Source organism: Conger conger, chromosome 1 (genome assembly GCF_963514075.1).
Source record: "Conger conger chromosome 1, fConCon1.1, whole genome shotgun sequence".
NCBI classification, from domain to species: domain Eukaryota; kingdom Metazoa; phylum Chordata; class Actinopteri; order Anguilliformes; family Congridae; genus Conger; species Conger conger.
In genome coordinates this window covers 90,688,403-90,706,178 of record NC_083760.1, presented here as the reverse complement: position 1 = coordinate 90,706,178, position 17,776 = coordinate 90,688,403, and the positions used below count along the sequence as shown (strand labels likewise).

Sequence of the window (17,776 nt, the reverse complement as noted above, 5' to 3'; positions counted from 1 at the left end):
ATGGCTCAGGCAGTAAGAGCAGTTGTCTGGTAGTCGGAGAGTTGCCGGTTCGATCCCCTGCCCGGGCTGTGTCGAAGTGTCCCTGAGCAAGACACCTAACCCCCAAATGCTCCCGATGAGCTGGTCGGTGCCTTGCATGGCAGCCAATTGCCATCGGTGTGTGAGTGTGTGTATGAATGGGTGAATAAATTGTACAGCACTTTGGATAAAGGTGCTATATAAATGCCAGCCATTTACCATTTACATAATTTCAGAGTGTAACAGGCCTGTTTAAAGCAAGTGCGCGCCTACTGCACGATATCTAAAGGGGAACAGAGTTTTACAGCCATACAGCCCCACAAACCTCCATGACCACCAGCTTCAGCCCACATGTATTATACAAGTCACAAAATGGCTGCCGCTTAATTGCCTCACAATGTGCTTTCTTTGCTTAAATATACAAATTTCTTTGTAGTGAATGCAGGAATAAGTAATGAATGAAGAATGAATGGCCAACTTATTATTTTTTAGTTTACAGTATTTTTTTGTGTGCCTATACATATCATACAGTATGGATGTGAACATTAAATTAAAGTCTGCCTTTTAACCTCACATGCATGCTTTTATTTCAAATCCAATGTGCTGGAGTAGAGAGCCAAAGCAACACAAGTTGTGTCATTGTCCAAATACTAAGATGATAAATGTATAGAAGTTGGCCTCGGAAGTTGTGTTGTCATTCCCTTTGGAAATATCTACAGTATGGTAGATAATAAATAAATAAAAATCCTATCCGATTACTGAAATCCAATCCAAAAAAACTTTGGAAAAATTGGGCCTTGGGGATTAAGTGGCTCCAGTTAAGAAGGTGTTGGAGTGGTGAGAAAAGTGGTGTCATTGCGCTCTCCCACCACCAGAGAGCGCAGGGGAGCTCCTGAGTCTCTCCCCCCCCATTCTGACGGTGGATGCGTACATTACCTGAAGCTCCTGACCCGTATCTGCATGACTGTATGCACTGCACTGCTGCCACACGATTGGTCGATTGGATAATGGCACGAGTAAGTGCTCGGTGAGCGTACGCAGCCAATCACACAGCGAGGTGGGGAGGAGGAGGTGTGGCCTGGAAGGCATGCCTGGCTGATGAGAGAGGCCAGACTGAAGGTGGCAGTCACGCAAATAACCGCACATTACAGGTGGCGTGCAGAAGAGCATCTCTGTAAGTGGATCGGCAACAAACAAACGCCTAATAAAGCACCAGCTGAGTGAATGCTACGTGTGCTATGCGCATGCTATCTGTCAGGTATTTGCTCTATGCTATATGTACATTATATGTAAAAAATAAAAATAATAAAATAGGCCCTGGTCCTTATCTTTGTTGTACAGGTAGCAATTGAAATTGTACTCCCCTCTAGGGTCTTTCAGCGCACTTACCCCTGGTTATGGGTATGCACTTGGGTACTGCCGACAGTAGTCCTCCGCAAAGTAGAACTCGCCTGCCTCCCTGATCGCCGTGGTGACGGGGGCGTAGCCCTCCGTGGCCAACACCTGCACAGGTAAAAGCATAGAACTCCCTTTGTTACCGTGGAGCTAGTTGGAGGCAGTGGCTTTGCTTATTTACAACACTGCCATTTTCCTGAGCCGGGGAGTACGACTGCAGTCCTTGAGGGCCGGTCTGCGTGCTAGTTTTTGTTCCAACCAATTGCCGTGTTTTTAATTTGCTGACAGCTCAATATATTTCCCTGGTCAAGCCTGTACAGTAAAATCATTAGGATACACTTACAGTCTGCAGCTGTAGCCAGTACTCATACACATGTCAGATAAGATATGATTGAGTCAATTAAATAATTAAGACCAGAAGTTGGCACAAAATCGTGAAACGGATCGGCCCTTGTTGTGCACCCCAGTTCTACACAAGAGGCAATTACACAACATTTTGCAAAGCATAATTTTTTTGGGAATACTTAATGTTTCCTGAAGCCATTGTTAAGTACTGTGGCACAGGGGTACAACGACAGGGCCCCAGGTCGCAATCAAACACACAACTTTTGGGTTACAAGTCCACAACTCTAAACAGTGCACTATGGCTATAATCAGCAGGACGGACGTTAAGTGCGTTGCTGCCCTCCAGTGGTGAAAAAGGGAACTGCACACGTTGAATGCGGGACGTGTGCAGTTACCCTTTTCACCACTGGAGGGCAGCAAAGCACTTATTGATTCACAATGATGCAGTTGGCATATAACAAAAAAAAAAAAAAAAAACACCACACACTTCCTTGCAGAAACGTAGCAAAAATCTGCTGCTGCATGTAATCCCACTTTCCCCACAAACTAAACAATGCGTATATTAGGCGGCCTGTAGCGTAGTGGTTAAGGTAAATGTTTGGGACAGGCAAGGTTTGTGGTTCTAATCCAGTAGCCACAATAAGATCTGAACAGCCGTTGGGCCCTCGAGCAAGGCCTTTAAACCTGGATTCCTCCAGGATTGTCTCCTGCTTAGTCTAATCACCTGTATGTTGCTCCGGATAAGAGTGTCTCCCAAATGCCAATAACGTAATGTAATATATATACACTCACCAAGCACTTTATTTGGAACATTTTTACTTTATTACACCTTCTCAGTCATGCAGTTATCTAATCAGCCAATTGTGTGGCAGCAGTGCAATGCATACAATCATGTAGATATGGGTGAGGAGCTGCAGAGAATGGTGCAAAAAACTAAAAACATCCAGCGAGCAACAGTTCTGTGGGCATAAATGCCTCGTTAATGAGAGACGTCAGAGGAGAAAGGCCAGACTGGTAAAGGCTGACAGGAAGGTGACAGTGACAAATAACCACACATTAGAGCAGTGGAATGCATATGTGTGTAAGTAGTTAGTTGCGTGTACATTACATGTGCTGCTTTCTGTTTGTGGACCTGTGGTGGCAGTAAGGCACCACTGCTTCCTGTCCACTGCTTCCTGCTTCCTGTTGTACCTACCCTGTTTGGGGGCTGGGGCTGTTAAGGGGGACATTCACTATTCATGGTTTAGGCAGAAAGACTTTTGATTTTTGGTTTTTGATTTGATTTTTCTTGGTTTTGGTTTTTTTATTTTGGTTTTTGTGTTTTGACTCTTTTTGTGAAATCCATCTTGCTTATTATACCGAGAACTTCCTGCTGTGTGCCCATGCAAGCAAGTGCATTCAGGAGTGTTTACAAATGTGGAGTTTGAGTTTTACTTCATTATAACATCTATGCCGGAATGGATGATCCCAGGAATATGTTTGTAAAAATAATTGTAATTATGCTTAAAACATTTTTTTAATAAATCGTCATAATAATAAAATAGAACAATAAACTCAATTACATTTGATTCTGCAAAAGAGAGAAGAGCTCTTCCTGTCCGACCAGGAAAACGCAGTCTTGCTGTTATTCTGACTGAATGATGTCAGAGCCATAGATGAAGGGTGTAAAACCCCACGCTAACCCAATGACGGAATTTAGCCAGGGCCAAAGGGGTTTGCATGCTTGTCCTTCTGGTGTTGCTAGAAGAATATTAGTCGGGTTAAATAGTAATGACCGCTATGCGGAGAGTCTAGATCAGCTAATGAATAAACCACATTACAAAGACAGTAGTACCACTCTGCCTTCTGCTCTTTACTGGTCCGGGCTGACCAAGAATCTCCACAGTAGTGCCAATACATTCACCTTCGTTATCTGACTCCATTTAAGATATAATTTAGAAATTTGGGTTTGAAACATACGCGAACCTCTGGAGTGACTCTTATCGACTCTTACCTGCGCCACCATTACTCAATATATGCTCCCGGGATTAGCATTATTGCTGAATCTCAGTTCGGCGGAGAAACTCAGAGGCTGAGGGTCTAGCCAACACAATACATGCACTGTATTGACATGATAATTGCGAGCCCAGGTCGGCGTGCATTTAGAGGGCTCCTTAGAGCTAACTTGACAGGATCCGGTGTAGAAACGCCCATGGGTTCCCTTCGCATGAAATTACAAGAGCCATGCACCACCAATCCTTTGGGCCAAATTTGGCTGCCTTTCCCAGCTTGGAAACACCACTGAAGTACCAAGCAATTGATCAGTTGGTCTTTGGTCAATATTGTCCCCCTATATTGTATTCAGTCGTAATTTAGGCTGAAAAAGTTACAAGATTAATTGGAGTCATGGAGATCACGCAAGTTACAAACAAAATAATTTAGACAGGTAGGTTATTAGCTTTAGAATACCAATAGTCAATTACAAAATACACAAATTAAGAATAGAGAAAGAGTAAATAATCATACCTAGCCTGCTTTGGCTACACACAAACACAGAATGTACATATAGAATGTGCATAGTGTGGGAAGCCAGTTACGGTCTTCCCTAAACATACATACTGTGGTGCCTGGGGGTAAATCCTGAGGCCGTGGGTGGGCCCAGCTGAAATCCAAGACACAGGAGTCAGTAATCCAGAAAAAATTAGTCTTTTTATTTTTTCTGTTTTCTTTTTTTTTTTCGTTGGGGTATTGCTGATAGCGCCCCCCCTCAGGGCAAGGGTAGTAAAACTGGAGAAAATAAAAGGGCCGTTGAGGCAAAACTAAATTAGGTTCTTCCCAGACCGGGGTATTCTTCAGGGCCTCCTTCCTTCTTCCCTCCGGGGCCGCGTCAGGGCTGGGGGAAGCACACAGAGATAGGGTTAGGTAAGGGGGCTCAATTATCCTCACGTGTCCGTTGGTAATGGTGGGGCCTCCTTTTAGGTTTAATCCTCCAGGTCAGTACGGTAGAGGATCTTTCCTCTGCTCTTCCTTCCTCAGCATAGGCGCCGACCGACTCCGTTTGCAGCCTCGACCGCGCCTTAAATATCTTCCCCTGCTCATTAGGGAAAAGAGCTGCAGCTGAGTCAGTAGTTTTCCACCGTGTTCACTTACGTGCGCTGTCCGGGGTCCTGGACCTGCAGGTAGAGGGTTCTCTCTCCATGGTGCTGATCTCCCCATCACTTCCCTAGGGAAATAGACCCCTTCGCATACCTCTCCCAATGCATAACGGTTGCAGGGTTGCGTTGTGCGGGCCCTTCTGGGGTTCTCTACCCACGTGGCGCAACATGCAGGAGCAGGGGCGCCACAATACATACATATACATACACAGAATCTGCAGTGTGGGAAGTCGATTGAGATCTTCCGCTGCTACACATACATATACGTACAATATGCCGTGTGGGAAGTCGAATGCGATCTTCCCAGATCGGTCTGTCTCCCTTGCTTTTATGCCAAATCATATGTTTGAACCAGGCGGCAGTGCCATAAATAAACCTGCAAATCTGGAATTCAGACCCCCCACCCTTGGGGGCTGTTAAGTAGGGAAATTGAGATGATTCCCAGAGAGGACATGTAGGTTTTCCCTTGAGTTACTGAAACTATGGTTTATTAAACTCCATTTGTTATGAAATGTATCTCATCTGATTCCTTGATTTTACCGGATCACATCCATACCAAACAGATTACCCTTATATTTTATTATGTTGCGGTTATCATGAAACTTCCCTCCTGATTATCCATTTTACATGCAATTCCTGTTACCATTATATAAGACATAATGCAATAATACAAGGATCACATGGGCAATGTTTTCAAGGTTTTACCGGGTCTATTTACTATCTCAACAGCAGTTTTGAATATTTAATCTCGGAGAGCAGTCACCGCTTTAATTATAGCAGTGCCCAAATGGAACTTTCCCCTTGGAAGTTACCAGGTATGGGGTCACGGGAGAGGTCACCAATGTTCTGGAGCACACTCTCTTCCCTGTGACCTAACTGCCCTGAAACCACTCATACATCTTCCCCTTATCTCCTTCGGCGCCGATGGCCTGAACCTCCCCAAAGGTAGTCCAAACAGTATTGTCCTCTGTTCCTTTGACACATACCAGAAGCCCCAGCTCTCAGGTTCCTCACAAATGGCAGCCCTTCCTGAGTCCCACTTTGCCTTTGGATACCCAGGGTCGTAGGGCTGACTGGGGGTTGAGATGTGTTCTGTAAGGAGCAGATCAGATGTCGGATGGTCATGGGAAAAGGTTGCAAGATATTATATCTATGAATGATGTAGTTTTCATGATAACTGCATTATGCTGTCAATATGTATTTGTACCTCTAATGGTAATATACCTTTCGGATAAACCTGATTTGGGTGAATTAAAGGAAAGGAGACAAAACCCCAGATTGCTTGGTTTCTTCTCCTTATCTCCAAAATCCAGTCCTTTGTTCTTGACCCTAAAAATGGGTCACCCATCTGGAATTTACAGCCAAACTCCCACCACTGAGACCATGGTCAGGGAGGTAAAACAAATGATTTCTACAGAAACAGCTTTTGCCCAGTTTTCCCTCGGCTCCTGGATGGTTATGACATCAAAGGTAGACTGTTACAAAAACTAGACCATTACACCAGTCACACTGAACCAATCAGAATAGCACCAAACATTACTATATTCTGACCTGGGATTATCATGAAACATCTTTATGCCGTCTCCAGTATTCCTGTGCTCAAACCCTGCAAGGAATGTGAGAGGGCCCAGTAAGGCGCCTCCAGGAACCCTTCTCTAGCTCTCCCCCACAGGCATGGGGGCCAAAAGGTGGGGGCTAACAATGTATGCTCTGGGAGGGGGAAGTCAGCAAGCTGACCAGCGCATGAGACCAAATGTTCATGATTTCCGGCTTACAAGGGTGTTGCTGAAATAATAAAAATAACTTCTTCCACCACAAAAAAATTAAAAGAATGAAGGATAAATGTACTGTTTGGATGGCTGTACTCTGTGTATTGTTAATAATAATAAAATAAACTATCACTTAAAATAAAAAATGCACATTGGCCCCAATCAGACACAAAGCAAATCAATGAAGGTGTTTTCTTCTGTGTATTGAGTTTATAAAAAAGCTTCAGTAAGGAAGGGCTGCAGCAGCCAGAAGCTGAGCTCATTCTACATGAGTGTGAATACTTTGTTCTCACCTTCAGTCCTGCTGCTCTGTCAGTCAGGCTGTTTTACTTTCATTTAGCAAAACACTGAGCCCTGATCCACAAAGCCCCAAACCTCTCTCCTGGTAAGTCTTTTATCACATCATTGAATTTCATCAAAATTATGTTCCAATATTTTTTTGGGACAAGAATTGTATACTTGGATAATATTTACAAAGAAAGTGCATTTTCTGGTGAGAAATTATTGGATAACTGTAAAAACTGTCTGTTTATTCCAGACAAATATCAGTGTATTTGTGTAAGTGTCAGGTTTGGGGGGACAGAGGAACCAAGTGCAGACTCAGGGGTTATGAGAAATGGCAGGTTTAATGAAGGCAGGCAGATAAGGGGCAGGCAGAGCATAATCCAAACAGGCAAAGTTCAAAAACCAGGTGGTCAGTCCAAACAGGGCAGAGGTACGAAGATCATAGAAAAGGACTTAAAAAAGAGAATAATTATAGGAAAAGGGGCACGGATGTGACAGATTGTATGCTCTTGTGTAGCATCTGTTACAATGAGAGTATAGAGAATACTCACACAGTGTAACAGCACAATAACTCGCTGTGTGCTCTTGTGTAGCATCTGTTACAATGAGAGTATAGAGAATACTCACACAGTGTAATAGCACAATTACTCACTGTGTGATCTTGTGTAGCGTCTGTTTCAATGAGAGTACAGAGAATACTAACACAGTGTAACGGCACAATAACTCACTGTGTGCTCTTGTGTAGCATCGGTTACAATGAGAGTATAGAGATACTCATACAGTGTAACAGCACAATAACTCACTGTGTGATCTTCTGTAGCATCTGTTACAATGAGAGTATAGAGAATACTCACAGTGTTCTTCCCTGCCATTCATTTTTACAGTGTAAAATAATAACTCATATCTGTATTTGTGTCTCATATATCTGATGCAGCCATGCTCTTCAACACCTTTGTAGCCCTCCTGTCTCTGTCAGGTAAAGTGCTCGTTCAAGTTTTTTTTTTAAACGCAGCTCAAAAGGTTCAGTGTTGTGTGTGTTTGTTTGTGTGTGTGTCGGCGTGGGGTAGGCAGAATGCATGCAGGGAAGAATTAGTCAAAATTAGTATTTCAGTTTTTTACAATAGTTTTCACACTTGTCTCAATACCATGTCCACTTTTTCAAAACACTTAACACATTCACCATATCATTAGACTATGTGAACTAAACTGTGGATATTTTTGCATTGCTTTCATACTAAAGGCATTCAATAACCACTTCTTCCAAAATTCATGAATACCTCTCTCAGTCAATGTTCACTACCAGCAAAAGTTTGTACAAATACAGCACATTTTGCAGACATTTAGATACTCAGTTCACTTTCAGTTCAAAACCCAATAAAATTCTGATCATTGTGGAAGGAAATATGCTGCATTTTGGCAGAAAAATGAAACTATATGCTTGAAATACGTGAGACAGATCATTCTGATTTGAGCAGAAAGTTTATTCAGTTTATTCAATTTTTTTGTTTGCAGCCTTGTTACCATCTATGCAAAAGTGATCATACTTGCATTGAAATGTGCATGTATACAGGGTAAATATAGATGTAGTTGTCACTGAAGAGATTTTTCTGCTATTACTGCTGTATATGTACTGCTGAAACACCTGGCTGTCATTTCAGTGAACAACTTAGCCAGGTGTTTGTTGTTTGTGCCCCGTTACCACATATACAAAAGGGGCCATCTTTGGATTGGCATTTGAATTCTTTAGCCTTGGTGGAGAAAATGGATGCAGCCAGAGGCAGAGGAAGAAGACGTCGCGGAAGAGCAAGAACAGTCATTAGTAAATCATGGTCTGTCCCTGAGGGAAGCAGGTTGAGGGTTCAACCAAACTTGCCTAGATCCACAGTGGCTTCAATAGTGAGGATTTTCAGGCAAACCAAAAGGTACAATACAGTATTTGCAGCATTCTGACTGAAGGAGTTCAATTGATGTGTATATTACAGCAGTACTGCGATTTGAGAAGTCTCCAGAAAAAGCAGATGTATCAGTGCACATTTGTCTTTGACTCACTACAGGACCCAGCAGTTACCTCACACAGTCACACAGGGGGAAGGGGAAGAATGTTTACGCCTGTTGTGTTCTGCCAACACTACAACAGTTATATATTAAAATAAAAAGACGCAGGAACCACGGACATCACTTTATTTACTAGGCACTGTGGCAGACTGGTTCAAGGGCAACAGCACACATACATATCAATGTGCATGTACAGCATATCTTGTACGGCGGATTGCTACTAACATAAAATAGTTTATCATTATACACATTCATAACAACGCCTCAACAGGAGGATACAATAGTTGGGGTGGTCATTGTCAACAACAGCATCAGGCTAAGAGAAATATGCAACAACATGATCGCAGGCAACAACAAATTTCCAAACACTGACTGTGTAAGCTCTACAACCATTTCAAGAGTGCTACAGAAACATCAGATGAGGATGAAACAGTTGTAAACTGTTCTCTGAGGGTGTCAAGGAACTCAGATACCAATATGAAGTTTATGAAGGTATATGTGAAGGTTTAGGACCACCACCCACATGAACAGATGCCACTTCGAGATGCAATGGCTGCTGGGTGTATGGACATAACAGTGGAACACATCCAGAGGACAGGATGGATGGGTCAGGCCAACAGTAGACTTCTGATACTGATAGGCAGACAATATATGTGTGAATTACTGTATATAGTGAAAGTATTGCTTTTTGGTATGTATTTGTAATTGATTGTAATGTATTTTGAGTAATTGATTGTATTGTATTTTTCTTTTCTGAATTACAGTATATTGCACTGTGAGAACAAATGTCAAAATACTGTAAACCCTCTGAAGAATACTGTTGCTTTTGTGATTTGTTTCTTTATCATATATTGTTTTACATTACACAGTAAAAATAGTTATTCTGGGTTTCCAATATAGTAAAACATTCATTAATTTACAGTTTACTATAAATTTACCACACTCAGTCATGACATCTATTGTGAGAGGCAAACCAACAGATCAAAAGTTTCTTTAGCTGCTTGGCTTGAAATATTTGTGGATGCAAAAATAGAGGAAAGGGAAACACATAATATATGTATTTAGCAATGCTCCAAGTTGTTTGTGTTTTGTAGTTCATTGAACATTGAGTGACAAAGTAGTCTTATGGGAGAAAGCATATGCTATAGTTATGGCAGCAAGAGGCACTTTTGGGTGAAATATTAAGTGTTTTGGTGGTTGAAGTGCATTTTGGACCAAATGTAAACTGATGTGCTCAGGTGTGTGTTTCAAAAGCACACTGTGTGAAGAGTTTTTTTTAAAATGGACACGGTATTGAGACAAGTGTGAAAACGATTGTGAAAAACTGTAATCAAAATACAAAAGAGGGCAGTCAAATTTTGGAAACATCTAAAAAATAGCGACCCCAACTCTTACCATTATGCAATGCCAAGAGCTGAGCAAAGGAAAGAGTCCTGAGGCTCCTAACACCTTAAAGCCTCAGGACAGCATCAACATTAATTCAATCAGAATCAACGAAATTATAACACAACACAAACAAAACTACATCACCTATTGGGAGAGAGAGAGAGAGAGAGAGAGAGAGAGAGAGAGATCATTTGAACCTGAGACAGAGTTCAGTACAGTTGTTATGAAGACATCATCTTCATTTATATTAATTTGATCCATGATCTGTAATGAGTTGTGTGTGTGTGTGTGTTTGTGTGTGCATGTGTGTGTGTAACTGTGTGTGTGTGTGTGTGTGTGTGTCTGTGTGTGTGTGTGTCTGTGTGAGTGCGTGTGTGTGCGCGTGTGTGTGTGTGTGTGTGTGTGTGTGCATATGTGTGTGTGTGTGTGTGTGTTTTTCAGGTGTTCTTGGCCAGGGCGGAAGGGGAGTGACTTACACCCCTGAGAGAATCTGTGCCTTAAAGGGGTCTTCAGTAGACATGCGCTGTGCTTACTTTCATCCCACATACCAAACTTACAGAGTGGAGAAAGCATTCTGGTATATTCTCAAGAACCATCCACAGGACCTGTCCCTGGACCCAGAGTACTCTGGTCGTGTGGAGTACCGTGGGAATCAGATCAGTGACTGCACTTTTAGAATAAAACAACTGAGAGAAAGTGATTCACAAACATATCGCTTCAGGTTCCTGACAAACCATGATGGAAAATATACTGGCCAACCTGGTGTCTCATTGACAGTTACAGGTAACCATTTAATGCGATGACCTCAGAGGATTCTTCTCCCATATCTATGAATGGAAGACTGGGGAAGGGAGGGATGTTTTTACAGTTTTAATTTGTTTGCAGCTCTACAGGTGAGGGTGAATCCTGGCTCAGTGACAGAGGGACAGAGTGTAACACTGACCTGTAGCACCACCTGCACTCTGACTGGCAGCCCAGCCTTCACCTGGTACAGGGACTGGTCTCCTCTGTCCTTCACCACCCAGACACACCAGCTCACATCCAGCAGTGAAGATGGAGGCACATACTCCTGTGCTGTAAAAGGATCTGAGCTTCTCCCCTCCCCTGCAGTGGCTCTTACTGTGAACTGTGAGTACAAGAGGCCAGACTCGTGTGTTTCACACGACTGGTGATGTCATCAACACTGTAGAAATGTTTGACACATCACACAAGTTTCAAAGCATTCAGCCTAAATGTACTGCTCTACAGATTATCATATGCTGCATGTTAATGTACAGATTTCACTTAACCTGCAACATATGTTTACTGATTTTATTTATTCACTGAAACATGAATACTGGAAATAAAAGCATAATTTAATTATTTGAAAGCACTATATGTGTGCCAGAGTCCAGTTTAGATTCCACTTGAAACTACTAACTATTCTTCCCTCTTCCAGATCGTCCAAAAAGAGTCTCAGTATCAGTGAGCCCCTCTGGTGAAATAGTGGAGGGCAGTTCAGTGACTCTGACCTGCATTAACCAGGCCAACCCACCAGTGCAGAACTACACCTGGTATAAGAACAATGGATCTTTTAGTTTAGAGATAAATTTCTGGAGTGAGAAATACACCATTGAAAAAATCGAATCCTCGGGTGATGGAAAGTACTACTGTGTGGCATGGAATTCGATTGGCGGAGGCAGATCTCCTGATATACATCTCAATGTGCTGTGTGAGTAATTCTGCCAGTTAATACGGTTTGGATGGGCAGCGTCTTCCGTGGAAATACATACTAGTCTGTTTTACTAGCCTGGATACCTTCATTCCCATTATAGTCACATAGCTACACTGAACACTATTTTCATATGTAAGGATAGTAGCACAAAAGTGATGTAGGGCTAGGTGATGTCTATAAAAAAATCATACTGTCTCTTTAAACATTGGGTTACAATATACATTCACTGAGCACAAACACTTCTTCCCTCTTCCAGATCCTCCTAAAAGAGTCTCAGTCTCAGTGAGCCCCTCTGCTGTAATTAAGGAGGGCAGTTCAGTGACTCTGACCTGCAGCAGCGATGCCAACCCACCAGTGCAGAGATACTCCTGGTTTCAGGAGAACAGAGCTGTACCCTCAGAGACAGGAGGACAGGAGGCCAGCTACACCATTAAACACATCACACAGCAGGATGCTGGAGAGTACTACTGTGAGGCAGGGAATGGGCTTGGGACAAACAGATCTCCTCCTAAACGTCTGGATGTGCAGTGTGAGTATATCAGCTTCAGACACATGGAGCAGAGAGAAGTCAGTATCTCCTGAGTGTCTGTGGGAAACTTCACAACAGTAAGACACTGAGTCAACCAGTCAATCTGGCCAGTAGAGGAGAAATCCTGTAGAAATATTACATTAGTTTGCACAGGGCACTCAAGTTGTTGAAAATGTAATTTCCTGCTCAATTTGCAAACTGGTCATTGCTGGATTTTATGTTTTTTCTGTTGATTTCAGATCCTCCTCAGAACACCTCAGTGTCAGTGAGCCCCTCTGGTGAAATAGAGGAGGGCAGTTCAGTGACTCTGACCTGCAGCAGCGATGCCAACCCACCAGTGCAGAGATACACCTGGTTTATGGAGACTGGAGCTGGAGTCTGGCAGGCAGGATCAGGACAGAGCCTCAACTTTTCTAAATTCAGCTCCTGGAACAGTGGACAGTACTACTGTGAGGCAAAGAACACCCACGGAGCCCTGAACTCCACTGCTCTCCTGCTCACAGCGCAAGGTAAGGCCAGAATTCTGTTTCAATGTTTCTGTTGATCTCCAGCAGTTAAGTTGTAGGTTGTGAATTTCCCGTCTATGTGTTTGAATGGCAGGAATCATCCCATAAACTCTGATATTAGAAATCAGCAAGATAAAAGGATGAAGGACGAAAAGGAAAATGATCAGATATCAGATTAACTTTAAAAATGCAGTTAAATGTAAAAGTATTGTGTCTATGTACCATGAGGGCTGTGATTCCTACACGGAGCACACAACACGGATGTAAATGTTAAATTAAAGTCTTTTAGTGGTTAAGGTACGTGACTGAGACTCAGTGGTTCGGTCCCCGGCGTAACCACAATAAGATCCACACAGCCGTTGGGCCCTTGAGCAGGGCCCATAGCCCTGCATTACTCCAGGGGAGGATCGAGACTGCTTAGTCTAATCAAATGTACGTCGCTCTGGATAAGAGCGTCTGCCAAATGCCATTAATGTAATGAAATGTAATGCCTTTTAACCATTGGGTAGTCTTAGCAGTCTGTATACTCCAATATTGTCCAAAGGGTCAAAAATGACCCCTAAAATAAAGCAGCTTAATTACCTCCCAGCGTCCGCCATCAGACCCCTCCAACTTATCCAGAATGCAGCAGCTTGTCTGGTCTTCAACCTTCCCAAACACTTACATGTCACCCCCCTGCTTACTTCCCTCCACTGGCTGCCTGTCATGGCTCGCATCAAATTCAAAACATTGGTGCTAGCCTTCCAAGCAGTTAAGGGGTCTTCCCCAGCTTACCTCCAAACAATCATCAGACCCTACACCCCTGCCAGACCTGTTCGTTCAGCCTCCACAGGCCGCTTGGCACCTCCCCCTCTCCGACTACTGTCTGTTCTGGCTCCACGGTGGTGGGACCAACTCCCCGTTGAGGCTAGAACGGTAGAATCTCTTCCCATCTTCAAGCACAAACTGAAGACGCACCTCTTCAAGCAGCACCTCTCCCTACCTCCCTGTAAACCTTAATTGTTGTCTTTCTGTGATTTACTTTCTGTGTATCAGGATGTTTTAGTTTGGCTAGGTAAGCAGTGTTTGGCTCGTTAAGGGGTATGTTCATACATTTGCATGTTGCGGTTTGTAAAAAATTAATTAATTAATTAATTAATTAATAAATCAAATTGGCCCTGGTCCTTATCTTTCTTGTGCAGGCAGCAGTTGAAATTGTACTTCGCTCTAGGGTCTTTCAGCGAACTTACCCCTGGTTATGGGAATGCACTTTGTTGTATGTCGCTCTGGATGAGAGCGTCTGCCAAATGCCATTAATGTAATGCAATGAATTTTGCACGAAGAAACAACCTGTCATTCATCACAAACGTTCATCAAATTTCAAGTTGAAAAAAGGGGTTTTCTCTGCTGTTAAACATCTGCTGTTTATACATGCTTATACATGGAGTTAAAATAACACATTTTATGAACAGAGAACAGACCTTCTGCCTGGCACAGAATACACACGGAGCTGCCAATGCAGTCAATATTAAAGGTGAGTCAGCGATGTACAGTAATGTTGTCTGTTATTTTTAACAAGGGTGATTCTATCTGTTTGGGTGTCTGCTATAAACGACCTGCATATCTGATCTTAGTATGGTAGTGTAGAACCTGCACAGCTAGACCAATGAGGGAATAGCTGGAGGTGAAGGGACGACGTGTTCTTTCCTGGCTGTTGAATGAAAGATTTTAATTATCAAACTCCGCACATGAACAGAGCACAATTATGTTTAGGAATATACTGGGTCTGTTGCCACGGGTCGGATATGGATTGACCTGCCCCATATCCCGCTTACAACTGGCCTGAAACAGATCAGTAATATTCCTAATATTCTCCGTTCGTAAACGGGGCCGTTTTGAAAGCTTAGTGGTTACTCTCGTTCCACTCGTTGATCTGACTCCATTTAAGATATATAATTTCGAAATTTAGGTTTGGAATTTACGCGAACCTCGGGAGTGATTACACTCGACTCGTACCTGCGCCACTATTACTCAATATATGTTCTCGCGATTTAACATTATTGCTGAATATTTCAGTTCAGTGTAGAACTCAGAGGCTGAGGGTCCAGTCAACACAATACATGCAACACTGTCATGATAGTTGCGAGCCCAGGTCGGCGCAGCATTAACTGGGCTCCTTAGAGCTAATTAGACAGGAACCGGCGCATTAACGCCCATGGGTTCCCTTCGCGTCCAATCACAAGAGCCATGCCTAACCGACCCTTTACGTTGGCCGAAACTTGCTGGCCTCACAGCTTAGAACTATCACAGGGGTACCAAGCTCTCAGTTCGGTGTAGAACTCAGAGGCTGAGGGTCCAGTCAACACAATACATGCAACACAGTCATGATAGTTGTGAGCCCAGGTCGGCGTAGCATTAACTGGGCTCCTTAGAGATAGTTCGACAGAAACCGGCGCATTAACGCCCATGGGTTCCCTTCACATCAAACCACAAGAGCCTTGCATAGCCGACCCTTTACGGTGGCAGGAACTTGCTGGCCTCACAGCTTAGAACTATCACCTGTACCACGGGACTGCCGATCGGTCAGTCCTTGGTCCCCATTGTCCCCCTCAATATTCAGTTGTAATTTAGGCTGAAAAGGTACAAGATGAATTAGAGTCATGGAGATCACGCAAGTTACAAACAAAATAATTTATTTCCAGACGGGTAGGCAGTTAGCGTAGAATAAAACAGTCAATTACAGTCAATAGACAAATTAAAGATAAATAGAATAGAGTGAAATCTTACCCAGCCTGCTTTTGCTACACACATATACAAAGTATGCACAGTGTGGGAAATCGAGTGCGATCTTCCCGATACTTACATACACGCATACCTACATAAGACATGTTGTGTGGGAAGTCGAATACGATCTTCCCCGATTGGTCTGTCTCCCTTGCTTTTATGCCAAATCATACGTTTGAAACCAGGCGGCAGTGCCATAAATCAACCTGGAGGGGTGGTCAAATCTGGAATTTAGACCCCCACCGTTGGGGGTTGTTGAGTAGGGAAAATGAGATGATTACCAGGAGAGGACGTGTAGGTTTTCCCTTGAGTTATTGAAACTATGGTTTATTAAAATCCATTTGGTATGAAATGTATCTCATCTGATTCCTTGACTTTACTGGATCACATCCATACCAAACAGATTATCCTAATGTTTTGTTATGGTGCAGTTATCATGAAACTTCCCTCCTGATTATCCATTTTACATGCAATTCCTGTTACCATTACATAAGACTTAATGCAATAATACAGGGATCACATGGGCAATGTTTTCAAGGTGTTACCGGGTCTATTTACCATCTAAACAACAGTTTTGAGGTTTTCATTCAAGAGAGTAGTCCCTGGGGTAATGACAGCAGTGCCCAAAGGAGGGCACTGTGGTACTGCCCGGAGTCTTTCCCCCTGGAAGTGACCAGGTGTGGGGCCATAAGATGTTAGGCACATTCCTTTCCCGGGAGTTTTAATGGCCCACATGGCCTAATTGCCCGGGAACCGCTCATCCACCCACCATATATCTCTCCTTTATCATCTTGGCGTCACTGGTCTGGAACTCCTCAAAAGGTACTACAAACAGTATTGTCCTTTGTCCCTTTTGACACCCACCAGAACCCCCACCTCACAAATGGCAGAGTCAACCCCCAGCTCACAGGCTCTTCACAGATGGCAGCCCTTCCTGACCTTAACCACTATGCTACAGGCCGCCCCATCATATCTATGAATGCTGTAGTTGGGAGTTTTCATGATAACTGCATTATGCTGTAAATATGTCTTTGTGCCTCTCATGGTAATATACCTTTTGGATAAACCTGATTTGGGTGAATGAAAGGAAAGGAGACATCCCAGACTGTTTGGTTTCTTCTCCTTATCTCCAAAATCCAGTTCTAAAAAGTGAGTCACCCATCTATAATTTACAGCCAGGCCCACCCGGCAGGGGGCTAAAACACCTGGCTTCTACAGAGCTTTTGTCCAGTTTCCCCTCGGCTCCTGAATGGTTGTGATATCATAGGTAGACTGTTACAAAAACTAGACCATTTCACCAGTCGCACTGAACCAATCAGAATAACACCAAACATCACTATGTTCTGACCTGGGATTATCATGAAACATCTTTATACCATCTCCAATATTCCTGTTCTGGAATGTGAGAAAATCCTTCTCTAGCTCTCCCCCACAGGCATGTGTGCCAATGGTGGGGGCTAACAATGTAGGAGGGGGGGAAGTCAGCAAGCTGACCAGCGCATGAGACCAAATGTTCCTTATGACCGGCTTACAGTAGTCATAGCAGAGGTGGAAAATCTAGGTTCCAAAACTGAAAGTCCTTCTAGTATGTTGTTGCAAAAAAACCCCATGAACTTGGATTTCCTCATCTCAGCTGTCCTTCTGAGATACTTCTGAGAATGTGAATGAAGGTCCGTTTTGTCTGGGACTGAGTCCCTGGAAGATTATAGGCCACTTTCTACTGCTGGACCAGCCAAGTAAACTCAGCTGCAGTACGGGACATTAAAGCATGCATTAATGACTTAACTTTAAAACCTAAAGTTTTACCCAATGTATCAGGGACACATCCAAACTGATGCCAGTGGTCTCTGGTTACTTGGTGGCCCCTCACCAAAGCG

General features: G+C 43.3%; 1 protein-coding gene across 1 annotated transcript in view; it reads right to left on the bottom strand.

Moving 5' to 3' along the window:
• Positions 1-1,413: 1,413 nt before the first annotated feature.
• The window catches only part of LOC133142247 (peptide methionine sulfoxide reductase MsrA-like), a 120,180-nt gene continuing 103,817 nt past the window's right edge, over positions 1,414-17,776 (bottom strand). The window contains exon 3 of the mRNA XM_061263381.1: positions 1,414-1,521. Coding sequence (XP_061119365.1) covers positions 1,414-1,521 — 108 coding nt within the window. The remainder of the gene's footprint in view (positions 1,522-17,776) is intronic.